The sequence below is a fragment of the Lingula anatina genome, chromosome 1 (assembly GCF_051362555.1).
Source record: "Lingula anatina isolate TDL-2025a chromosome 1, LinAna3.0, whole genome shotgun sequence".
NCBI classification, from domain to species: domain Eukaryota; kingdom Metazoa; phylum Brachiopoda; class Lingulata; order Lingulida; family Lingulidae; genus Lingula; species Lingula anatina.
In genome coordinates, this window is record NC_141767.1 from 43047374 (window position 1) to 43074466 (window position 27093).

The following is a 27093-nucleotide window of genomic DNA, read 5'->3' on the forward strand; positions in this document are numbered from 1 at the left end:
TCATTTTGCGTCAGTGCAAATAAAGATGTTTATTCCTATTTATTTATTTATTTATTTATTTTTCTTAAGGGGCAATTTTTATTGGCTATAATTAGGTGTGTATGGACAGGGAATTAGATCGTATACGATATAATCGTCTGAACTAAGTTTGGTTGTTATAAACAGGCGATATATCACCTCGCCTTACTGCCCTACTAAACATCCGACTTGGGATGTGGGCTATCTTGGGCGGCCCTCCACCTATGCTAAATGAATCTAAACAAGCATGGAAGAGGAACACGCATCGAAAACCTTGTTCATTCGGAATTTGCCGTATTCCACGACTAATCAAGACCTAGAAAAAATATTCAGTGACGTAGGACCATTGAAACAGTGTTTTGTAGTAAAAGATAATGGTAAATATATAGTCATATGGACATTTGTCATATTTTAAGTAGGTAGACCAACAAAAAAAAATTAGGATGTGCCAGATAAACACGAGTTATATCTTCTGAAAGGTCTTTTTTATCCAGACTGTTGTGTATTTGAAATTTGGATAGTTCTAAAATTAAAGAAAAAATCACAGTTTTTTTAATAGGAATATTAGGGCGAATGTGTCCCCCCATTTTAGCCAGAAAGTTGTGACCACTGAGCACTATTGTACCAACTCAAAAACATACTTTGCCTTGATGAATTCTCATGGGGTTTGTTGCATAAAATGACAAATGTTCTATACTTTCACAAGTATTAGAATTTAAGCGTAGAAGATTTCTGTATAGGTTGTTAAACGAGGTGCCTCAGTGGTCACTGGTCACAGGCTGGCCAGTGCTGCTGCAAGACAGGATTGACTGTGGCGCTTCTAGAGCATTCTGATATATACCTTGAGTGGAGGGGTAGTCTTGACTTTATGAACATTTTGCCCCTGTAATATGTATTTTATGTTTTATATATATATTGTGCAGTCTAATGATACCAGTGCCTAGTAATAAGGTTGAAGATCATTAAAAAATGTACGTTAGAATCTCTGCGGTAATGATATTTATACCAGTATTAATACATATTATTTTCATGTATTTTGGACCCTTTGATTGTTTTCCAATATTTTGCAGTATGTTTGTCATCTACTAATTTTTGTTTATGTGTTTGTATGAACATCAAGTTCATACTTCCATATATATTTAAGAAATAACTGCACATGTATTGCTTTTTCTCCTAGATAATCCAAACAGATGTAGGGGATTTGGTTATGTGACTTTTTCACTCAGGTAAGAAAGATATATATAAACCATTGAACTTTCGTTTGGGCAAAGGCTTAGTCATTAATCTCTGGTTACCTGCATATATTCAAGACTTCAATGTTAAAGTAAATTTACACGAGACTGGGAGCAGTCCATTAAGCACTAGAATTAAAGCTTACCATAAAAGAAGTACCAAGGCCTAGCTGGATGTGGTAATAAAAATTAGTAATGTGTATTTTAATGAACAGATTTTTCTAAAAGAAGTGCATAGTATTGGTATAGAAACATTAAGAACAGCTTTTGAATGAATTGGACTCTTCAGTGCATTTTTTTTTGTGGGCTCTTCAACATTGTGCTTACACTAAAGAATTATTCTGAGAAACAAAATTAAATGTGTAGCAGATTTTTAAATTTTGTAAATTGTAGGTTGACATGATACCGTGATAACTCTATTTTTTCTTCTTTACCCAGAATGTTCAAAATCTGCATATTTTTAGATGAGTTAAGCTACCGGTATGAATGATATTAATGTTGTATGTTAACTTTGCTTTGTTTGAGGCACACCAAAGCTGGTTTTTCTAACTTTTCTATCTCAAACCATAGCTTTTTTTTCATTGAATAGTCTTCTCAACACAAAGTGAGAAAGCCCTATGCTTCGTTCAAATTTTTATTTGTTTTAGTTTAACCAAAAGCTTTGTAGTCTAGATGGCACTAAAGTTGCTTTGCCATTGCTTAGTTTTATTTTTGTTTTTCAGAGAAGATGCTGTGAAGGCCAAGGATGAAGTTAAGGCAGTAAATGCAAGGAAACTGCACATAACCTTTGCTGACAAAAAGTTCAAGAAACTAGCTGGAAGAAACAAAAATGTCACAGGTTGTGATTTTTATTTATGTTTTTGGTTTACATTTATTGATATTCAAGCTCCGTGTGTACGTTGAAATATTTAACATGTAGTATGCATTTATAAACACATAGCAATAAGTTTGTACAGTTTGAGGTAGCTGTCAGCATTTTTTCATTTAAGGACACTATTCAAAACAACTGTGTAATAATGTTAGTTGTTATCTTGTACACATTAACTTACATTTATCATTCAGTCAAAAATTACCTAGGTTAAGATTTAATATATTTATCAAGTTCGTTCAAAATGTGGTATTTGGTTTTAGTGAACTTCAGCTGGCAAAACTCAGAGTTTGATCAGCAATGCTTTAGATACAGGTGAAATGTGTTTGTTTACAATCAATTTCATTACAGACAGGGAAAAAACTGAAGGATTTAACAAAGCAAAAGAGAAAGACAAAAAAGAAAAAGTTAAACAAAAGAAGAAAAAGAAGACAAAGAAACCCCGACTGATCATAAGGAACCTGCCTTGGAAGGTAAACACTTTGCAAATAATTTTATGCACAGAGAATGAAAACACCCACAGATATAAATTATAGTTAAATATGCTGATTTTCACCATTTTGCCTATATATTTTCACTATATTGCATGAGGTAAAGGGTTTTTATATGCATTTGATGCCTACCATCTCACAGGAGAACTTCAAATAAACCTCAGTTGAAAATGTCTTTGTAACCATACCCAGAATTGAGATTCAAATGGGTTACTTAATATGATTTCAATTTTTTTCTATAGTGCACTGAAGAAGATTTGAAGACATTTTTTTCAAAACATGGTAGTATTGTGGAAGTCCGTGTGCCAAAGAAATCACGTAAGTGTTATACTGATTCAGACTTTTTCAGAGCCACTGTCATGGTGCATGCAAAAATATGTAAAATATATTTCTAAATACAGGAAGACTTAGTTGTGGTTATTTATATAATTAGACAATGTCGAGGTAAAAAAGGTTTTCATTATTAGAGCCAGGAATGCAAGATTTTATCCAGAGGTATCAGTGGCAATACAAGGTCAGTCTCTACTTACTATTTTCACTGTCTAAAATTTGACAGATTACGGTGATTGCAAGAATAGTGCAACATTATTTTCTAAAAAAACGTTTATCCTCTTTGTGAACCTGAGTGGCAAAAGCAACTTTGGTTGTGAATACAGCTTTGTCTCTGCAGATGGCAAGTCAGCTGGGTTTGGATTTGTGGAGTTTACAGACATGGCTTCTGCCAATAAAGCTATTACCAAGACCAACGCAACACAGCTTCTGGGTAAGTATATGTCAGAAGGAAGGGGCGCTGGTTGAGTTATGATAAAACACCGTGAAAAGAAGAAGGCAAGAAAACTGTAAAGATTGTTTTTAGAAAAAAGCAGTCAGTGTAAACGTTTTACATTTCTTTTGTCATGGTTGATGGACATAATTTGTTTAGATTACTCTAGCAATGGCTTATATTCACTGAGTAAAGAGAACAGCATGTAGTGTACTTTTCCTTTGATTTGGTATGACACAGATCTTATCTTTGTTTAACTTGTAATTGCTGTAACCCTGGAATGTCATCCAGTTTAAACCAGGCATTTTGGTATATCCTATATCTTATCCATGTTTTATCCAGGCATTCAACCTAGATGGGGACATACTACCCTCTACCAGGACCACAGATTATCTATGTGCACTTTACAGTGGAGAAATGTGCCATGAATTGGCCATAAACTTATCTGTGAAAATCTAGTGAAAAATCAATCTGTGGACCTGGTACAGGGTACCTTTAACTAATTTTACAGGCCTGACTGCATCTTGGATCTCAATTTCAATTTCCATAAAAATCCAATTCTTAACAAAATTATAATGATTATTATTTTATGCATTTAATTTTTAATTTAAGCAATAAACTTGTGACTAAAATCAGAGACATGAAAAGAACCTGTGCTCCAGTGTCAAACATTTAAATTGATATTGTGGCAGTTGAAGTCATATGCTTTGCTTACATGTCTGTCTAAAAATTTACGTGATGTTGTCTGCACTTTCAGGTCGCCCTGTAGCTGTAGACTGGGCTATGCCCAAGGGAGTTTATGATAGAGAGCAGAAGAAAAAACAAGAACATCAGGGTGTGTTGTTAATAAAGATTTTAACTAAAATTAAGACTTTATTTATAATGGTAGCAGTTGGCAAATATACCCAGATTATTTGTCATCTCATTGTAATTTACTATCATTATATCATTATCTGATGAAAAATATTTGTTTTAGATTTCTTTAATTCATATTTTGCGATATGTGTTAATTTTTTGGGAGAGGGGGGGAGGCATGTTTCAATACACCACATGTATAGATGATCAGTGTGTGTCTGCCTGTGTGTGTGGGTGTGTGTGTGTGTGCATGTGTGTGTTTGTGCATGAGTATGTGTGTGTGTATTTACACATGTAAGTTTGCATTGTGATGTTTCAGGTTCTGAGGATGACTCTGGCTCCTTCAGTGGTAATGGATCAGATGATAGTGAGGAGGAGGGCAGTGATGAGCAAGGTAACATTGTTTTTATCAGATATGCACTGACACCTGTTGAATTTTAATTGTACCGTTACCGCTTCTCCTCCTAGACGGTAAGGGCCCCCGTACCCATCTCTTGGATTTAGGTCACCTATAATCTCAACTCGTTCCACATAAAATTTGGGCTTTGTCGGTATTGGGGTCTAGGTGTGGCACTCATTGCAATGCACCCTTGTCTAAAAATGGCAAAATTAAAAGCTAATTATCTACCCTACGGAAGGAATTATGGGAAAATTTTCTACAGACGTCTTTCCAAAAGTCATATGTGTAGATTTCAAATATGCCCTTGGATTTGACCTTTGACCTTTTTTTCAAGGTCAAATGGGCCAAAATTTTCAAAAAAATGAATTTTTTTACGAAAAAAAAATTATTTGCCCTGTTATTCAGACACCACACAGACTTAACCAATAATATTATTGGAAAGTGTTACCCTTCAGGTCATCTTTCATCTCTGTGAATTTGGGGTCAATCGGTGCATTTTCACAGGAGTAGCGGCCATAAGATACCGAAACTGAAAACTCTCTCTAATTCGGGAACCGTTAATGTTAGAGACCCATTCTTTTTTGCGTTTTGTAGAGCATGTAAAGCCTAACACTGGAGGTGGTCTCCGTTTTTTTGTATTCCATACAGTTTTTGAGTTTCGCTGTATCAAAAAGTACATATTGGTGGTGAAGGCAAAATGTACAGTACGGTAATGGATAATAAATTTTGAACTCCGAAATAAAAAATAAGGCTTGGCAAAGCAGACAACTTGTGGTAAAAAATGACATTATTTCATCAAATTTGAACTTCTGGAACTTCAGAGCACCTCCCATTTCAAGAATTTTGACCAAAATGACCTTTTCTTAATTTTAATTAATTTTTTCTGTAGGAAATTTATGGCACATTATGGTAACTCCAAAATTATAACATTTAGTCCCTTATATCTCCAAAACTGGCAGAGATAGGTCCATAGTTACTATTGAAGTTGAATAGGAAGTCATATACTGGCAATCTTACTGTGACCTTGAAATTGACCTTTGACCTACTTTTCACCATGAACTGAACTTTGCAAATTTTGCTTCCCTTTTATCTCCAAAACTGGCAGAGATAGGTCCATAGTTACTATTGAACTTGAATAGGAAGTCATATACTGGCAATCTAAATGAGACCTTGAAATTGACCTTTGACCTACTTTTCACCATGAACTGAACTTTGCAAATTTTGCTTCCCTTTTATCTCCAAAACTGGCAGAGATAGGTCCATAGTTACTATTGAAGTTGAATAGGAAGTCATATACTGGCAATCTTACTATGACCTTGAAATTGACCTTTGACCTACTTTTCACCATGAACTGAACTTTGCAAATTTTGCTTCCCTTTTATCTCCAAAACTGGCAGAGATAGGTCCATAGTTACTATTGAACTTGAATAGGAAGTCATATCTTGGCTTGACCTTTGACCTACTTATTATCATGAACTGAACTCTGCTTATGTCTTTCTCTTTTAACTCCAAACCTGGCAGAGATAGGTCCATAGTTACTATTGAAGTTGAATAGGAAGTCATATACTGGCAATTTACTGTGACATTGAATTTGACCTTTGACCTACCTTACGATGAACTAAACTTTGATTGTACCATTTTTAGTTATATATATTTTTTGCATATTTTGAAAATTCTTGTTGATTGCATTTTTACAGCTTGTCAAGCACAGGACTGGTGGCTGTGTCCCTTATTTTGTGTATGTGGGGGTCTGTACGAATGCTCCAGCTGGTGGTACAATATTTGGAGGTGGTATCGCCTCTCTGATCCTCTAGTTCTAATTGCAAATATCTCAACAAAACTAGCCACAAATGAGTCTATCATAAATGGCTTTGACAGGATTAATTATCTGATGAGAAAGTATCTTTCGTTGCTGAGAGCACTTGGCTAGTCTGTATGTGGTCAGCTTTGTAATAGATTGCAGCAGTAGCTAGTGTTGTATTAGACTAAAGACCAGCCGCTGCTTTGTATAAGATTTTTATCAAAAGTGATACTTTGTCATTCCTCAAAATTAAATATAGTGCATTGTCTTGTTTGCTCTTTTACAATAAACTTAGTTAACACGTTTTTGGTCAAAGAAGTACTGACTGATTTTGGGGTGTAGATTTTCATTTTTTTCCTGGACTGTTGTTCACCTTTTAAAGTGTGTTTATTCAAGTAGATTGGGTATATGTTGCTGTATGTTCATCAGTCATAATGGGTTTGTTCATAAGAATAGATCTTTTTCAGCAGTCAGCAGTGATGTAGATAAGGGAGAGATCTCCGATGAAGAGGTAGATAGTGATCTGGATAATAGAGAGGATGAGGGAGAAAGGAGCATCAGTGAAGATGAAGATGGAGAAGAGGAATCAGATGAGGGTTTTACTGATGATGACGATGATGATAATGATGATGATGATGCTGGTGGTGGTGATAAAGCAGAAGAAAAATGGAAAAGTATGTAAAGTCTAATGGTGCAAGTGCATCATACTCAAGTTAACCAGTTGTATTATGATGGAAATGTATTATGATGAATATGGAAAATATAACTACTTTGTCAGTTTGTCTGAATATTTTTTCCTCTCAATTCTTTGTTTGAAAGAACAGGATGATATGGGTTTTGATGTTTGTTTTATTTAGGCAAACTCAGACAAAACCTGAAGAGTGATGTAGAAGAAGGAAGAACAGTTTTCATAAGGTGATCCATCACTGTTATTGGTTTTGGTTACTTGTTTATTGAATAGGCATTTCATTTGTCACTCTGTTTCATGTAAAAAAAATAATGACTTAGATTTATTAAAATGTTTTAAAATTAAACTAACAATCGTATTTTTCCTCAATCATGTATGTTTGTATGTTATCAGATTTATGTTTATATGAAGTCTTTTTTGTTTTAGAAACCTTTCATACGACTCCTTAGAAGAAGATGTGGAGGAAGCATTTTCAGAGTTTGGTGAAATTAATTATGTCAAAATTGTTCTTAACCCAGACACAGAACATTCTAAAGGTAAATAAGAAAAACTTAATTAAATTGTAAGATAAAGCTAAAGAGTTTTATATGCATGCACAGCTGTTAACTGACCTAGGAAGCTTTATCCCTTCAAATATCTTCATCAGACTGATTGAAAAGTAAGATTTTCTTTCCCTGGTAGTATATCTATGTCATAAGTTTAAGACTGAAGCTTTAATAGTCTGACATAAATCATGGCATTAGTAATTTTATAAACATACATGTATGTTGAAAATAGGTAATTATATTGGAGATTGTTTATTGAAAATGTAAGAGAGATCTTGTACAGAATAGTAGATTAAGTTAGGATGAAATGACCAGTGACACTAGCATTTGATTGATTTCTTTTGTAGGTTTGGCATTTGTGCAGTTCAAGGACCAGGAAGCAGCAGAGACATGTTTACAGAAGGCTAATGATGAAAAAGAAGTGAGAATTTGATTTTTTTGTGACACATGAATGTGTCAGACATCAGCACAAGCTAAAATAAATTTTTAACTTGAGTAAATGTTACTGCTTATTTTGTGAAAGGTATTTAGTATTTTTGAAGTAGAATCTGAGATAAAAAACACTATTTGGTGAAATAGTATTGAAAGTATGGCGTCTAGGCAGACTACATCTAGGAACATTTGTCACTTGAGGCAATTAGCAAAGAATTGTGTAATAGAAACATTTGTGTCAGGTGATATATAACTGTTGTTCATGCGTTCTTTATTGGATTGTTTCTAATGTTTTCTTTTCAGGGTGGGGGCATTGTTTTAGATGGAAGAAAACTATTGCTGTCTTTAGCAGTGGATAGAAACAAGGCTGCCGAATTGAAGAAAAAGGACACAGAAAAACAGAGCAAAGACAACCGCAATCTTCATCTGGCGAGAGAAGGAAGTGAGTGCAACAAGTCAGCTCATTGGAAGTTCTGGTTACATAGGATTGAGGGGAAATAATGTGATGATGCATAAAAACACTGTTTTTCTGCAATGCTCACAATATTAGACATTGTTTTTGCAGTTTTATTTTCTAAAGAAATATATGACAGCTTTCTATCACTTTATTATGAAATATTTAAAGTGCATTTTGTATGTTTTCCTCAGTGATAAGAGCAGGCACACAGGCAGCAGAAGGCTTGAGCCAAAGTGACCTATCTAAAAGGATGAAGGTAAATAGACTGGGGGATTCACATTTGGCTTTTGCATGGATTATAGTACAAGGGCTTTAGTCACATGCTTTTGAGATGAAATAATGTTAAGATCATTGGATGGAAAAATGAAATATTAAATATCCTTGGTATGGATTGGATGTTCTTTTTTAGAGTTCCATAATGAGGTTTACTTGTGATTGAAAAGTAACATTTGTAGAGAATTTGTATTGTACCAATTTCAAAAGTGACAGCAGTGATAGGTGATAGATGTATGAATTGCAATTTCAGGTAGAAATGTTGAAGAGACAGAAACTGAAGAACCCAAATGTGTTCATTTCTCCAGTACGTCTCTGCATCAGAAACCTCCCAGTTCGAATAGATGACAAGGAGTTGAAGAAGATGTTCCTCAAAGCAGCACAGGATAGGAAAGCTAAAATAGTGGAGGTATGGTTACCACTGGTAATATGTTGGTGTTCACTTATTTTGTGGCCATTTGGAAATAAATTCAGATTAGGATGTGATGAAGAGAAAAGATTTTTAAATGAATTTCCAAAATTAAAAATGTTATTGAAAAACTGTTACAGTATGGTTATCTAGTAAAGAAATTTTGCCAATGTTCTGAATGTAGCTGGGCAAAAAGATTAAACACCCAGATTTTGAATAAAATGGCAGTTGTTAGGTATGTTTTGGACAATTTCGAGCTCTTTTTTCAGAGTCGTATAATGAGAGATTTCACCCAAGTGAATTCTCAGGGGGAAGCCAAGTCAAAGGGGTATGGTTTTGTTACGTTCACAGACCATGAACATGCACTCAAGGCCCTGAATGCCACCAATAACTCACCAGACCTGTTTGGTGAAAAGAAGGTAAAGTTTTGATTTGTGCTCTTTATGTAATGCATACTTTATGCCTCATTTCATTTTTAACCACAGCCTGTGCTAAATACTTTTCAACTTAGTGATTATCTAAGCCACCAGGGACTGAGAATTTACTGTCCCAAACCAAAAATCACTGGCCCCAAGTCCAATTTTTGAAAAAAATAATTACTTTAAGTGGGACAGGCTTTCTATAAAAAATAAGAATAAAAACATAGGATTTTCAAAAGGTTATTTAAAGAAGACTTCATCATTTAGTCTGAAGATTTATGAAACAGATTAGAGTGCATGTAATTATGTTACAGCTACAAAATCCACAGGCCTAATAAGGCCAGTAACTGACTATTTTTTAAGAAATTTTACTGGCCCTGTCCAATTTTTAATGGCATTGGCAGTTAGGCCAATGGTTAATGTCGCTGACAGGAACCAAATTTGGTAACTGTTGTATTGATATTTTTGTTTGATGCTAAAATATTGAAATATTGGCTAATTCAGTGTGTAAATGTTTAGTTTTCCTAGTTGGACTATCAAAATGCTGAGATATAATATTGAATATCATTTCTTGATTTTCAGAGACTAATTGTTGAGTTTTCACTGGAAAACAAACTTGCTCTGCAAGCCAAACAGAAGAGGCTTTCAAGAAACCAGGTGGGTGCTGTGCAAGTTGCTGGGTCTCTTTTTGTAAATGGAAACATTTTCACCCTAAATTAATTAACTTCTTCTGAGAAATAAGCTTACCTTTTTCACCCTTTTCCATTTTTTGCGAATGCATGTACCTGCACTTAAAGTGTGAAGTGTTATTATATATATATATATATATATATATATATATATATATATATATATATATATATATATATATATGTCTGACAATATTTTCTTTAATTGTGTATTTATTTATTTATTTATTTATTTATTTATTTTTCTTTAACAAATATATAAATATAAACCAATATAGAACAAATATCATACAATTATTTTCATTCTCTACTTCAGGCAAAAGAAGGAACATTGAAGAGAAAGCACAGTGACTCAGCAAACAGCACATCACAACAGCCCTCAAATAAAAAGAAAAGAAAAAAACAGTCAAATGACAATGTAGTAGAGACACTTCTTTCAAAAGATAAAGTCAAAAACAAAGGTGATTCTAGTCAAAAACTTCCCAAGGGGCTTCCAAAGCATTGGGGCCCTAAGATAAGACATAAACCTAGGGGAGGTGGTAAGATCACAGGGAAAGGAAAGAAGAAGGAACTGAAGAATGCAAGACCACCAAGAAGTAGAGAGCATCCTGAGGCAAAGGTAAGTGAAGAATGCACAGATTCACACCTAACACAATGATTCTTTGTCTGCTTGCAAGATGTCACTCAGTGAATAGTTTTATAGGTCACATCTAACACACTGCTGTATATAAAAATAAATCCCTGTTTGACTTGCTTTACACTTCCCAAATACAGGGTTGAGCTAATGAAAGGGTATAAAAGTACCTCAAGAGTGACTTGGGCTTTTATAGCAATTTATGCATGTTGCATGCCACAGTTTTCTTATTTTCATCTTTGAATCAGCCATGTATCAAGTGTAGTTTATCTTCTTTGATTGTGGGATTATCATAGCATTATCATGAATACCTAACATTGGATTTAGAATGTACAAATACTTTCTTCTTGCTGTTCTCCTGTTTTCATCCTCAGAAACTTAGGGTCCAGTATGTGAGTGCTATCAATGGAAAATGGATTTTTCGTGTAATGAGATACATTAATTGTTTTGGAATGAAGTGGAGGAAAGAGTGCTGTTACTCTAAAATTGCAGTGGAATGAAATTATCATTAATATCAGACCATGAAAGGCAATGGTTCAGCAATGTTCTATGGCCCATACATGCAAGAAAATTTTTTTTGATGTCTGAATTTAGTGTACTTTGGCTAGAAAATGGAAATAAATTCATTTTGCCCTTCAGTTTCACTGGATTATGTTTATATAATATTGAGTTTTTCTCAACCTTTACTGCTATTTCCATTGGCTAGGTGAAAAAGTCTTCCACAAAAAATTCAGCATGGCAGTATATTTAGGTAACATTTTTCCCCCAAGAAATGAGGAACATGATTCCTGTTCTTAAAGGATTCATCGCAGAGATCCCCATATTGTACCCTCGCAACTGTCTAGTCATGTAGTTAACCTTATAACATCAGCCAAAAAGATTTTCTTACATTTTGAGAATGGTGACTAATGTCTTACCCAAGATCTCTGGGATTTTATAAATGTCTGTAATCTTAGATAAATGATTCACTTGATAAACAGTTGATGCCAGCTATAAAAGCAAGCAAATGAAGCTTAGATCATATTTAGAAAATTATATTAACTAATAAATAATACAGTGGCCATAGATTTTGTTCTTTAAGATTTTTTTAATGTTATGATCTCGTAGAAAGTAAAAGCCAATACAACCTCACTTAAATCAAGATTCAATGATTCATTGCACTTCAGGGTAACCCAAGCACACCAAAATATGCAACTGATAACTAATGTGCTTCTGATTGATTAAGATGAATGTTTGTTGTGTAAGATCATAGCATACAGCATCAGTAATCTCAGTTCTTGCTGACATGCCACATTTTTGTCCAGTGAATAGAAATGACTAACTGATGTTAAAACATAGGAAAGTGTCAAAAAAAATTAATCAGTGGGTCATTAAATTTAGTCAAAAATGTGAATAATATTAATTAATTTTGGGTATTGGCTAAACAGATATTGTACTAGGGTTGCCTCTTGGAAATCCTCAAAGTATCTGATGTTGCATGCATCCTCATAGTAGTCATGCAGAAAGGAACAGGTAAGCAGGGAGAAGCATGAGGAAACTCAGCACAGTGACAAGTAGGCAGGTAGAGAATGTAAGGCTTAATCTTTGTGGGCATAAGATAACTGCCGAGTTATTTCATCCTATGTAACATGATGTCAGCAGATGGAAGGTGGATGGAGTTTCACTGAAAATTAACTCTGGAATTCACCATATGTCTGCTGTGCGTGTGCATTTTCCTGGCACAGCCTTGTGTTCGTAAATGATACAAAGTTTTGTAGTGTGAAGATAATGTCTTACATTTGAAGAAACAGGGATGTCATGCTCTCCCAGTGTTTCTAATAAGAGTTCCTCTGATGACTTGAACATTATAAATTTTAGAAAAACCCAATGAATTTTCTAACTTTGCTAAAGCAGGTGTAAGATTTTATCTCATTTTTCCAAATTTAATCCCTTATTTGATTTGGTGCCAGATATCTGGCAGCTTGGATGGGGTGTGCTCAGGTTTTCTAATGCCATTTATAGATGACATTCAAATACCATCTTCTATATAAAACATTTTAACATGCCAAACTAAAACATGAAGAGTATTGATTTTGGTTTGATTAAGGTTATTACAGTGAATTTCAGTGTTTGCAGCCGAACACAATCATGAATATTTGTATATAATTAGCAGATCTGTACTGGATAGCTTTCTGAACTCCATAACTCTGATATAAACATCAATTTATTGATTTTCCCTGAGAAATTTCAGATTAAGTTATATTCACTAAAAGATACCTTCTCATACCATTCACTGATTGGTATTCTGCAGGGTTTTTAGAAACATTACTGTGCAGAATATTTTAATATTAAAATGCATCCTGGTGGAATGCTGGAAAATAGATCAAATACCAGAAAAATTGACATATAAAGTGCTCTAATTTGGATTTGTTATGATAGTTGGATTAAGATTTTCTAAAAGGATTACATAAATAACTAAAGGTTTGTGAAGGGCATTTAGTAAAGAAAAAACTACTAGATGTGACAAGATATTTTCAATTATGCTCAGTGCATCACACAGTATGTGAAAAGATTTGGTTCATTGACTTTTTTATAGGCATTGAATACAGGAATAACATTGATGTCACCATGCATACTGTTGCAGAATCAATAGCAGTGTCAGTGTAATAAGATCATCACCATTTGAATGTCCTTCTCGCTTTGGTCATATAGGCTAGAAGTGAATTTCTTGTTAGATTCCCCCAAAAGTCATATCTGCATAAACCAGTTTTATAATGGATTTAACAGTTGGACACCCTAGCTACTGTCAGCACTTGTGTGAGCTATATAATTAGCCACTTTAGAATGCAAAGATCTAGATAGACAGGTAAAATGAAAGAAATTGCCAGAATGTTCTAGATATTACCGAAAGAAAAATGGCAAATTGTTTTTAAAAATATGCCCTGATGGAATACTCTCTGGGATTATCAGTACCTCTTCTAGTGCATTTTATGTTTGGGTGCCCCAGAATTTGGCAGCGATCTGGCCTTGCCTGTAGATATACAGGTATCCCACATTAGTATAGCTGGTTGGTTAATAAACATATCAGCTGATAAGTCCTTATGAGGATGTGAGGATTGTAGTGGTACTGGGCAGTGGCAGAAGTGGCAGATAGGTCAAGCAGATACAGTGGTGGAATGGCCAGACAGATAAAAGGAAAACTCCTTGACTAATGGATATATATATATGTTGCTAGGGATGAGATTCTAACAAACTTTGAAAGATTTTTTGCATTTAGAAATTTTCAGCTAACACATTTTAGTTATCATCACTTCATTTCTAAGTCAGCTCATACAATTGTGCAGTCATGTTAACATGAAAAGTGCCACATTTCACCATTAAAATCAGAGGCATCATTAGTGCTGGAAATTTGTTTAACAATAATAGGAATAAGGAAATATTACCATGCAGTTACCATAGGACAAGTTGTGTTACTGAAACATTTTAGTTATAGAGACAGAATTGCAAAACAGGAATCCATTTGCAAATGTGAGCCTCACACTGCTGTTATCCATGGAGAAATGTGCTGTCTGGCTTATTCTTGGTAATGGCTCCTTGGAGGCTAGAAATAGTTCCTGTCATATTGAAGCTTGTAATACAATGGACATGCAGTAGATTTATCAATCTCAAATGGGTTTTGTAGATAAATGATTGTTGGTTTAGTAAGATCCAAACTGACTTGGTTTGATTTCCTAGCCACAGTAAGGACAGATGCTGATATGTGTTAGATTGAGGGGAATGAGAATTTCACATCACGTCATGTGCCCATGGTCACGAATACTGCTCAGCCATCATCATTTGTCAAAAATCTTGTGTACTTTAGATGATCTTATTGCTTTTTTTTTCTTTATAGACCTTGGATTCTTTCTGGTCCAAATCCACTCTCTTGTCTCCTCTCTATCACTGTCCCATTTTTTTGTCTCTTAATAATTTTCCCCTTCCAAACAGTCAACTGTCACTGTAACATGTATTGATGGTAGTCATGTTCATTAACTCCCTCTGCTTTACTTCCTGATACATGATGCAATTCATTGACAGCATGTTAAGCCAATCCAGAATTTGTGTAGGAAATTGCGTTTTGAGATTTAAGTGTGTGAAGGAAGATTTAAAGTACGGTCTTGCAGTTGAAAAAAAAAATAGGTCATTTGTGCATATATGTATTATGTGTTAAATCTATTTGAATGCTCAAAAATGTGTTTTTTTAAAGTAGAAAGATATTATTTACCCAAGCTATTGACTAGCATGCGCCACGAAAGAAAAGTGTGTATTTAGATTAAAGATACGCAAGTCTTCTTAAAAACAGTATTTGTTAGTCCATCACCCTCAGCTTAAAACTGTTATTATAGGCACATGTATTACGTAGAAAATGGACTATCCAGAGAGATAAACTGGGGTAGTAATGGGTTACCTCTCCACAGAGAGTAAATATTTCTGATGATAAGTAAGCAATACCTGCTGACTTCCACTAATGTCCAGGTAGTGGAAAGTAGAGGCAGTCCATACTATCAGATCTTGATCAGATGGAAGCTATGAAGTGGGGCAGTATAGCACACTTTGGCTTTTAAAACATTCATACTTGCTGGCATTTAGAGCATTTCATTATTCCAGTGTTTATGTCCATATATACATGCATGCACAAAGACACTCAAAAACACAAATATACAGACACAACACTTTCAGCCTTATGTAGGATAAGTAGCCGTGGACCTTTTCAGGGCTTATATGCATGTGTTTAGGATCTAAAATATCCAAACATGCACAGGCTACATAACACAAAAATTCATGTGCAGCATCAAGTCTGTACCTTTTTACAGAAGAAAATATATTTATTTTTCTTACTGGTGGTGTTTAGTTCTGGTATTGCATTTCATATACATGTATGGGGATCATTTGCCTTTTTATGTGGTTTCTAGACTGATCTTGAACAGGCAGGTATGCTTGCAGTCACAGTAAGGAAAATCATTTTGTGATAAACTAATTCTAGGATCCCTTCACCTCTTGGAATGTCATGCTGTGTGAACAGTTGCGACATGGCTTCAACATATTTCTATTTACATGCATCAGGGAATTCATTATTTTAAGCTTCCCAAGGTAGCCCCTTGCTTGCTGCTTGCATTTATTGATTTAATTGAATAAAAGCATTCTCGGAAAGGGAGAATCCTATAGAGTGTTAGACATATAGTGTAAATGTAGTTCTGTTTTGTGGGCAATCTGGAACAAGAGATATTTAAAAGATCCTGGAACTATTATTTTAAATACAGTATACCAGTCATAACCAAAAATTTACATATCAAGTGATCTTTAATGTATTGGTTCTCTTAATGGATAAAAATATGTAATTCAATTTGGACAGACATCACTGAAAAATTTAATTAGACAAAAGAACATAAATTGAAATAAAATCAAATAGATTTAATTGATGAAAAGAAATATATAGAAAATATAACTGGTCAAGAAAAGCTGAAATTCCATACACCATTTTGCCTTGGAGTTAAAATTAAACCAGTTTCTGGGGCACCTTCTTTTTGGTGTTATTTTGAATATTTCTTTATTAATTGTTTTAGGACCCTTCTAAAAAGAAGAAGAATAGGAAGAAATCCAAGTATCAGACTGATGATTTTGATAATTTGGTAAACAAATACAGACAGAAACTGATGCCATCACACAAGAACACTGCTGCAAGGAGTGGGAAATGGTTTGCATAGGAACTAGGAAACAAGTGGTGCAATGTAACTTCTACCATGATACATTGTCAAACCAACCACAATATATTGTTACACCTACCACAATATTTTGTCACTCCAGCCACACTCACTCCTTACTCCTAATATCTATCATCACAAAATGGTGCCATCATAGTATCTTAAAAATACATGTATAGACATTTCCTTTCTTAGGTGTAGTCACACAGCAAAATGTGATATCAGCCACCCATACCATACACATAAACACAGCTATCACACTGACCAATCTACCACACTTTCATTTGTACAACAAGTGTGCTGTGGTCACATCCAGCCGCAGTGTAGATGTGAGAATGTACATGTAGCATTAGTCTGTATTGCTGGGCATTTCATCATTGTTATGACCTTCATTGTGAACTTCCAAATCCACAAGGTCTAGGATGGGATTCAACAGCATGACCTTTTTACCAGCACTGCTGCTCAAGATTAAGAGAGATGCATCTCAGTGCTGGCTGTCAGGATATTCAAACATTACTATCTTCCACAGTGAATGTGATATCTTAATTGAAACACGGTGATGTTTCAGAGTTGTTGAAGAAAAAGATGGGTCAATTAGATGTAAATGAAGGCAGTGTCCATGAGGAGTTTTGTAAAAAAGGACTGTATGTAATTTGTGACTATGTGAAAGCACTAAGCGAAATGATATTTTATGTTGCATGTCATTTGAGAATTTTCTGCAGAGGTCCAGAAAAAATGTATTCTTTAAACAGCAAAATAGCTTATATTTCTGTCCAAACTATTTTATTAAAAGTATTGAACTGATTGATTTATGAACATTTCTTTGTTTCTCTGTAAAAAAAATTTAAATAATGAATTGGGATTAAATTATGATGATAATTTATGGTGTAAATGACAGCTTTTTGCTGTGAAAATTCTTGAAGTTAAAAAAGTAGATGCATGTATTTATTTATTTTTCTCAGTCTAGAAATAAAAAAATATTTCACGAAATTAGTACGTTTGCTGTGTAATTACAGCACAATACTATAAGTAGTTAACGGATTGCTGATTTTATTTCCGTGGGTTCTTCTAGAAAATGCCTATGCTCTCTAATTAGTGTAAATAGTTGCAGTAGTATAGAAAAATGTGGAATCATCAACCAAATGGTTTTATAGAAATCAACTTTTGTCAGTGATATTTATTTGCTCAGTTCTGTTACGTTTTTTATGGAAATGTAAAAAATGGGTAACTTAAGAGGGATAGGAACGGCGAAGCCACGTATCATTACGCTGAATAATTGACACTACACGTGCGTCATTGATAATTATAGTCCTCTATTTCTGGTATTCTGTTGTATGAGATACTTTAAGTTAAAATCTTAAGCTATATTGTAACATTCAAACATGGTATAATTATACCTTTTTTTATTTATTTTTAAAAACTATTTGAATTAAACATCCAAATATGCAGCCATGTTTTGGGCAAGATTTCCACTGCTTCCTCGCTGTGAATTGATTCTAATTGATATTTATTACTAACAAAAACATAGTCTTATAAATAATTCAACGGCATTTTATGGTCTATCTTAAAGTGGTATCGTAAGTATACTTGCTTAATATCAATTTTTTTACAATACGTACATGCGAAAGCTTAACCGGAGTCCATTGAATGGCAATACCGATTAATATGAAATAATACAAGGGTGCAGTTAACTTCTGAGGAATCGGAAATTCGTGTTGTGTTTGTTAAAAAAATGTACACTGGCTGGCATTACTCCAGAATATATATACTTTCCTTTACCAAAGTGTCAATTATACCACCAAACGTTTTATAACGCTACCTCAGGATTGGCATGAACAATAACACTGCTCTTATAACTAAAACGTCATAAAAAGGCAGTAAACATTCTTCAAACCAGGATGCTTAATGTCCACAATCTCACATATTCCTAGAAGCTTTCTTGCAAGTAGAAATGTAACAAAGTTTTCCGAACTGATAATGCGATCATGTTTGTAATTGTATGAAAATAAGCAAAATCTGTTTGTACGTTTGGCCATATTTTTTTACGTGTCACATTCTTTTGAATTTTTCCCAGCGGCTTTGGTTCGTAATCGCCTCGTATCTCGTGTCAAGGGCAAACTGTCTATTTTCGTTGGCGACAGGTCTGGATTAGAATACGACTGCTCTGGTTTGGCGCCAATTGGCGACGCAGGCGCAGCTGGTACTCCGGAAGCGTCGGGAGATTTTGGAAACGCGCCTTTATCCTGTATGGTTTTAGAAAATGTTGAAAAGGAATTCTTCAGGCTCTCAATTGTTTTCTGAGCAGAATCGTTTTCCTTTTCTTCTAGTTCATCCTCGTCCACCTCTTTAATTTCATCGAATGTTATAGGTTGTGTGCGGTAACGGGCTGCATTTCGTTCACGTCGCCCTTTTTTACCTTGCCTTGTCTTGAAGGACCTACTCTGGCCAGGATGGTGAAGGTCGGTATGAAGATGCAGACGAGACAGACGCTCGGGGAAATGAGATTCAAAATTGTACATGGGGTCCAGCACATCCATTTTGAAACGATATTTGTCAACACTTGGTTACTCCTCTCTCTCTCTCTCTCTCTCGCTGATAGCTCTCCGTTCTTTATATTGTCGACAGATTCCAGCACACTCTCATTACTTGTAAATAGCTGCGTTTCTTCTACGCAGTACTTCTCCGCTATCTATGAACGCCTGCTGTGGGATGCACTAGTATAAACTCTTTTCCTCAGACAGGTGTGCCTTCGTTTTATTCAGAGCGTTTTTATCTGTAAACAAATCAAATAAAACTAGTTAGCTCTAGAAATTATGTTTAAAAAATACATTTCTCTGATACTGGAACGCCGTTTTTCATAAACTTGAAGGAATGTACACACGCTTCAAAACCTGTGTTATTCCTTTTGGACTTCGATGTTTAAAGGCCAACAGGCGCCCAGCTTACAACACCGGGAAATGTTATGTTGCGTTAGACTTGTCTAACGGTATGGTCTACTTGACATTAGATGGTAAATAGCACCATGCCCCTTTGGGTCTCTTTTACGCAACCATTCCGCGTGCTGCCTATAGATTAACACTAAGAAAAGGTTGCAACTCACCCTCGTGATTACAAGGAGATTATGTTTCCTTGTTTTTACACAAGATGTTGATACAAATATTCGCCTTGGGATCTCGAACAACGAGTGAAAATGTTATCCCCAGGTCATGTACATTATTGGATGTTAAGAGAACAGTTTTGGTCATTCAGTGAAGTTGGAACCAATCTATGTCATTATTTAGGAAAACCAGTAGCCATAACTTAGAAACTTCGAAAGGCCAATGGTTCGTACTCGGTAGGGTACCTGGACAATCAGATTCACAGCAGCGAAATGTTTAGGTAAACAAATATATCTCTGAGATAACTGGATACTTCTTTAGATATTTTGGTATATATCAGTAATTGGAAAACAGGCCGTCAATACCTAACACATTGGCAAGCATTTCTCTATTTAGGACAGTTGGCCCCATACTGCTCTCATTCGCAACATTGTTTAATTTCTAACGTAATATGTTATATTTTGGTATGTCATTAATTAACTTAATAAGTTACAGTTAAACAATGTTGCCAATGGGATCAATATCATCTTGCTTGATGGACTCAATAGATGTGGAGACAAAATTAGCTTATAACTTGCCGTCTTTATAAGCACATTAGAATGTCAATCACCAATTCAGAGGTATTTGCTTTGGTGTCTTTTATTTGAAATTATCCAACAATCAAATTCCTATAAGATGTAAACAGTCTGTTTTGCAAAAAGCAACATGTTTTATAGCCATTATGTTAACCTTTGTATAAGTCGTCTAAGTCGGCACCGTGTGGCGCCAGCAAAATCTGATCCATATGCAATGCAAAGTACACTTACAGACAGTATATGCGAAAGGATGTGATTGGAGTCGTAATGAGGTATGGCAGACTTTAAATATTCCAACGGATTGTGCTATCATATGATCCGAATCTGAAATCAGGATAACATGTGTTGAAATTGATTTGTTTAAGCAATGAACTTAGATCTTGTGGCAATAAAGCCAACAGAGAGATTGCAATTATTCTGTCTCGCTCACGAGATACAGAACCATTTTTTTTTACCGAAAACTATTGTGTAGGCTCGTGTACGTGGACGATATTGTAAATGATCTCCTTATGCCAATTTTACTGAAACAGTTTACATCTCACATAATTTTTTATGAGTCATCGTAGTCGTCTTCATGTGTGCAGTTAACTTCTCTTTTCATGCCTGGGTACACATTTTCAAACCCATTCAAATTATTCCAGAAAATAATGTTAATAATTTGGCAGTTCACAAATGCAATGTGTATGAATACGTATAATATAGTCGGTACAGTCAATTTGGCTTTAAACCCATATATATCTCCATATTGCCAGATGATGTGGTACTGAATGAAATTTACCATATATATATATATATATATATATATATATATATATATATATATATATATGTTGAATTTTGGTTGGTTTCTTCTATTTGATACTAGTCACAACAAAAGACGAGACCCCCAACTCACCCTATAAGTGTTTACCAGGCAAAGCAGATTTGACTAACGAACTATTTCTTAGCATTCACTAAATGCACACGGGGTCTTTAGTCTATCCGGCTTCGTTCTATAATAATGGATAACTTTTAAGCCTTAATAATAAGCTTTCATAGTAATGGTTGCCCTCTGCGGGATTCCTATTTCTTTAGATAAAAATGTTACCGGGGCAGTGGTTACACTTGTGACCTTTTCCTTATTCAAATAATTACTCTTTAAAATGTCATACACAAAAATAGTCATGGAGAACCTATACCAAACAAAATAAGGTTCTTTTCTGCTGGTTCGTTTCAGGAACAAGCTAAGGTCGTTAGGAGTTTGAATTTGAAAAAAAAAAAGATTTAACCACGTTCGTTTCTGTGTACGTGGAACGGGACTTTGAAAACGAGCGAATTAGGCAAGTCTTACAGGAGGAATGACTCTTATCGCTCAACAAAGTTATGCCATTAGTATGTGTCCACGAGAAACAACTAGAAATATATTTATCTTTGCACAACCAACTGACGCAACAAATTAATGTATGTACCCTAAAACCTAACTCAATTAAATTAAAATTGAGGCATTTCTTCTTAATACTATGAACCCTGAGGAATCATTTGTTATACCATCTTTTTTACTTTTTCCCTGAAGCCATGAAAATCAAACAGAAAGCGTTTTGCCTTACCTTCGAACAGCCCCAATATAATCACATGCAGACTTCTGCCTTTGTTCCAATACAGACGGCTCTTGGCAGGATAGACAAAGTTTTACCTTCTGGTTTATATGATTCAGGTTATATTGCTCAGCACCTGAGATCAGTATGAGATCAGTGGATATGCCATGTTCAGTGATGGATTGGCGCACACCTGGCAGGAGAGGCACGCTCTCCAACCAAAATATTAGCTGATCTGAGGTGATCAAGGGTAAAATATGCCCTGCCGAAAAAGTGCCTGATCTGAGGTCTTAAAGAGTAAAACCACCCTCAGCAAAAACCAGCTGCTTTGAGACTACCGACGATATAGGCAAATGTTTTCGGTCTATTAGAAGTAGATTGTCAAGTCTGATAACAAGAAGCCAATCAAATAGTTAACAGGTTTGAGAATATACAAGATACACCCACCAGTAAGCATCTTCCTAGCCATAGCATTATAGATCTGACCCAAAACATTGTGAATATTAGGCTACATTTCCTGATCAATTGCTTTGGAGACACCCTTGCTTTAATATCAAGTTCCCGAATTGCTGAAAGTCCAGCAGGTATGTTCAAGTCGGTCAACTATAAGTTGACCTGAGGCTGGCAAGGTAAACCTCTTGGTCAATTCCGTTCTAAATAATGGCTGCGCAGATTAAGGCCTGTAAAAGTAGGCCTTCTGTTGGCATGACTGTATCTCATGTCAAAATATGAAATGGTCTGAGACTGTCTACATGTACATAATCCCAGAATATTGTGCCATTGATAATGTTAGTCTTTATGCATTGGGTTTCACTGTAAGCTTAATTGTTACGATTTCTTTTATTCTGAGTCAGCAACTAATCGGACTGTCGTGTCTTCTAAGCCTAATGATTAAGATGTCCATTTTCCGCTAACATCATGAAAAAATATGCCATTATTTTCCCATGATATATGAATGCCGGGTTTCGTGTCCTTTATAGAAATTAATTCGAACAGACCTGTGATTCATAGCGGTAAGACTGATTCCACGCCAAAATAAGAGACGATCTTAGGATGTAGATAACCAATAACCATGACTGTCAACGGTTACCAAGAGTTAGAACAGCCGTGTAGACTCTTGTAATAATGTTACTTTGATGCGATTTCATAAAAGCCAAACGAAACCATCTTACAAATGTTCTCACCTAATTTGATTGGACAATTATTTGTGGGCTGTGGATATTAGCATTTTGAGAGTGTCTCGTGGGTAGATAGTGAAAGTCACTTAAAATGTCAGTCAATCTTATTTCGCCAACTTTTCAAGAGACAGCCAAAACATTGTAAGATAGAGGAGTGTAACGGCTGATAATTGACGTGGATACATGCCCTCGAAGGAGTGGCAAAGAATAAGAGAGTGACATATCTCCGCTGCTACATTCCCAGGGGTTGTATAACTTTTTTTAAAATCATGTAAGGCATTTAGTATGTTATTAGAAAGTATTTTACTACAAAAACTGTTTATCTCTTGTATCCATCACAGTTATCGCTGACGCTAAGTAATGCTGGTTTCTGAGTTCTGTTCCTTATAGACTGGAACTCGAGGTCCTTTGACAGGGAGAGGAAGAAATGCCACATTCGTATCACTATATTGGTCTGCTTATTCCCTTAGGGTTCCACTTAAATGTACTACAACCAGGAAAATGAAAGTGAGAAACACTAGCTATCCATACAACTATTAACAGTATATTGAGCGTTTAACCTCGTCTTAATTTCCGATCGGATATTAGAAGATGTCCCAACAAAAAGCAACTGATACTGGAATTGCTATTGATGGAAATCGTTAGACAGGCCGAGCAGTGGTCAAAAGTTTAAGTCCTAGATGTTTATCTGGTTTTACTTTCATCATATCCGATTTAACTAGGAGCATACGGGAACATGTGTTTCTCCTGTAGACTCCTTTGTTATAAAAATTTTTTTCGCTTCAATGAAAGCGTTACTTGAATGGAAAAGATATATACTGTATATAAGATACCGAGTTGCTTGAAACTCGTTCATGAAAGCTTTCTAAGAAACGATCTCTTTGCAAATAGAATGTCATAGAAAATGTAAGTAATCCAATCTTGTGTCAGATGTGGAAACTTCCTCTTAACAAAAAAGCTATAATGTGATAGGCCAGCATTCTACCGTTTCTTTTTTTCTCCAGGAAAATAAAGTCAAAGTATCAAGTCAAATGACAACAAATGACAATGTAATATCGATGAATAATAATACATCCATCATCAACAGCCTCATTCTTGTTTCGGGTTGTTTTCAATTATCTGATATTCAGTTCGAGATACAATTAGCTGGAAATTGATCAATAGAAGTCATTTTGGGTGCCTTATTATAAACAATATCACAGGCTTTTGGGAATTGGGCGCTGTGAGACAAACAGCTTTTGATTTGTTCAAACGCTCTGCAATGGCAATGTCTTCATTAATCCCGTATGTGAACACGTTACATGTGTTCCTCAATGCATGTCATTGCGCCTCGTTAAACGCCGAACCTCACTTCTTCTGGCATAAACTTAATGGCACGTTAGGCAAAGAGCTGACGGTTCAGCCGTATATCATATATCAGATGAGTGCACAGACTTGCTGAGTACATCTGTAAAAACGAATTAGAAGAAGGGTCGTAGACATCATTTCCCTCGTGATAGAATAGAGCCGATTGCTCTCCATCTTCACACGTTTTTTCAAGTACACATTTTAACTGACAGTATCCTTTGTATGAAGTTTGACAAAGCCAGTTCTATTGACTCCGCGGGATATTATAACTCCTAATCTCTCTCTCTCTTCACGAAAGTATGTAAAGACAAAACTAATTCTGGTACTGCAATTACACCGTAATTTCTGCATTGTGCGCCACTTAGATGTTGCAAGAGCTATTGAGTCACAACTTCATGGTGCGAGAGACAAAATCATTCGAAAAATTTTAATGAAATCGAAGTGTAGTGGATTGATTGATTAAGAAACATTAAGATAAACCATTCGCTGGGTATTTACCTTTTTATCCAGACGAAGTAATGAAACTGACAAGCCCCCGATAGACAAGATACAAACCAGTCTATTGATTGATACAAACAAAGTATCAAAGATAGCATCTACCATCACATGTCAGAATCCCTGTGTTATAACTAGCTTATCTCTTTTCCATGCAGATGAAGCTCAAAATGTCATGAGGGTGAATAATCTCCCCGTTAACTCTCGTTTTAAACAAATGGCAAATTGTATTTTACCAAATTTTGCCTTCCTTTATAACTTGTCTTGTTCCACCGATATGATATTTACGTCTTGGTTTTCTGATAATTACAAGCTTTTTGATCAAAATATTAACCCTAATGAATAAGCTGTTTAATCTTGAAGAGCAGCCGGTCGCCAATTATTCTGTATAAAAATAAAGCCTGACAACATATTATCAGAGTTTCCAGGACTTACGTGGCACAACTTTGAGGAACAGCCGTGAGAGCGGCGACCAGGTAGCGGCAATGTTTGTTTACTTGGTCTAATTGCACACTTCTCTCTATTCTTTGCGTTTCTCAGAGCATCCCTTGAAGCTTAATTAAACGCATTCTGGACTCAACGTCAATCTAATGTCCTTGGAATAGGGTTATTTGTTCTGGGGCATGAAAACTGGAAGTAAATGTGCGTTTCAACACGATGACGTCAGTGCTAACTTTTCAACTTCCTTGTTAAGTGATATGATGACAAGGTGTTCCATGTATTTCACCTGGAGATCTCTCTTGATGCCTCCCAGAACCAGTACACAAATTTTGTCTTTTGCTCAGCCCCACCTTAGCCAGAAAATGCCCAAGGCAAGTGCGTTACAAATTGATTTTTTGACCCCATGCAGAGACTACCTGGATCACTAACAGGGCGAACATTTAATCAAAAAGACGCGTTAATACCAAATAGGTTTTAATATTATTGTCAATCCACAGTAACCAATCAGTGAAATGATACAAATAATTGAAGTCAACAAAGATGAAATCGGTCACAGATATTATATTAGGCATTATGTTCTCCAGGGAGCTTTTCACCAATTAATACCACTATATATCAAATTCTCTAGAGAATGACTGTGAATGATATCAGGACAGAATTGTGATGAGTTTAGTGAATATTTTAAGCCTGAGAAAACACCCGTTATTTGGTAATCACTTTCTAGTTCGCAGGCAGTAACAGATTTGTCAAAGGTGAAACTGTTCAGTAATCATGCGTCAACAATATCATCAACCCAAAATAAATATGAACCTCTCATATTCTTAGATCTGTCTTTGACTTATCCGTACAGAGATTGGACTATTTACCAACCAAGCCAAGTGCGTCAGTTCATAATGTTTACCCCCGAGTAATGGGATTAAAGTTTTTCATAACCATCGTAAAAAGTATGACATCTGGTGTGAAGGTTGCTAAAGCGATATTAAGATAGTCAGACAGGTTGTTTTCTTATTTGATAATTTAGTTGTCTAACAAACAGACTGGCAGCCAAAGTAAAGTATTAAAGGCAAATTGTTGGAAGGGTGCGCATAAAGAGTGCTAATTTTAGAAAACCTTTCTCGCAAAAACGTGCGGTGTTTCACAAAATTCTAGTTAGATCAATGATCAACGTTTTTTCCATTATTGTTCACCAGAACCATTTTGTTATGATTATATCCCTGAATTAATGCAGTCCGTGTGATATTAACTTAATATGAATAAGAGTGATTTATGATTGCACGCCATGATTACACAAACAGGGCTCTCAATCATACAGTTTGACGTTAATACAAAATATAAAAACAATAGGTACAGTCGATGATGACACTACCTCACACGATCAGATTTGTAACAAAATAAAATTACACTCACCTTTAATTGCTCCTTCTTTTTAGATCATTCCAGAGTTGCCACTTAATGCCCTGTGAAGGGGAGTTTGCGTCCGTAACTCACGTGACGGGTCGCTTTTGCGCAGTTCTTTAGAGTTCGAAAAAACTTCATCGCCAGATCTGACTTCGTTAAGTTGTAGTAGAGATGCTCGAATAGCACAGATCCATTGTATTAGATGTGCTTAGCGAGCATTACCCGCTTTGATACACATAGACGGTGTGACAGGAATGGTAGTCCTAAGACGGTGTGACAGGAATGGTAGTCCT

General features: G+C 35.4%; 2 protein-coding genes across 8 annotated transcripts; one reads left to right on the plus strand and one right to left on the minus strand.

Moving 5' to 3' along the window:
• Positions 1-215: 215 nt before the first annotated feature.
• Positions 216-18164, plus strand: LOC106181816 (RNA-binding protein 28). Of its 2 annotated transcripts, none has more exons than XM_013566311.2 (19): positions 216-395; positions 1196-1244; positions 1973-2088; positions 2470-2591; positions 2852-2927; positions 3280-3372; positions 4130-4207; positions 4547-4621; positions 6896-7102; positions 7286-7343; positions 7543-7652; positions 8009-8082; positions 8397-8535; positions 8742-8806; positions 9077-9232; positions 9502-9651; positions 10234-10308; positions 10657-10959; positions 16557-18164. In XM_013566311.2, the coding sequence occupies exons 1-19, from the start codon at positions 266-268 to the stop codon at positions 16695-16697; spliced, it is 2217 nt and encodes a 738-aa protein (XP_013421765.2). In that variant the 5' UTR covers positions 216-265; the 3' UTR covers positions 16698-18164. The 2 variants fall into 2 exon arrangements, with proteins under 2 accessions (XP_013421765.2, XP_013421766.2); XM_013566312.2 differs by having other exon boundaries at positions 6899-7102.
• LOC147764373 (uncharacterized) lies at positions 18083-26982 on the minus strand. Of its 6 annotated transcripts, XM_087008734.1 has the most exons (3): positions 21954-22217; positions 20599-20691; positions 18083-19467 (listed from the first exon to the last, which is right to left on the minus strand). In XM_087008734.1, exon 3 carries the CDS (start codon positions 19229-19231, stop codon positions 18737-18739), a length of 495 nt encoding a protein of 164 aa, XP_086864860.1. In that variant the 5' UTR covers positions 19232-19467; positions 20599-20691; positions 21954-22217; the 3' UTR covers positions 18083-18736. The 6 variants fall into 6 exon arrangements, with proteins under 6 accessions (XP_086864860.1, XP_086864850.1, XP_086864865.1 ...); XM_087008724.1 differs by lacking the exons at positions 20599-20691; positions 21954-22217 and adding an exon at positions 26810-26982; XM_087008739.1 differs by lacking the exons at positions 20599-20691; positions 21954-22217 and adding an exon at positions 25397-25532.
• Between the last annotated feature and the right edge of the window lie 111 nt (positions 26983-27093).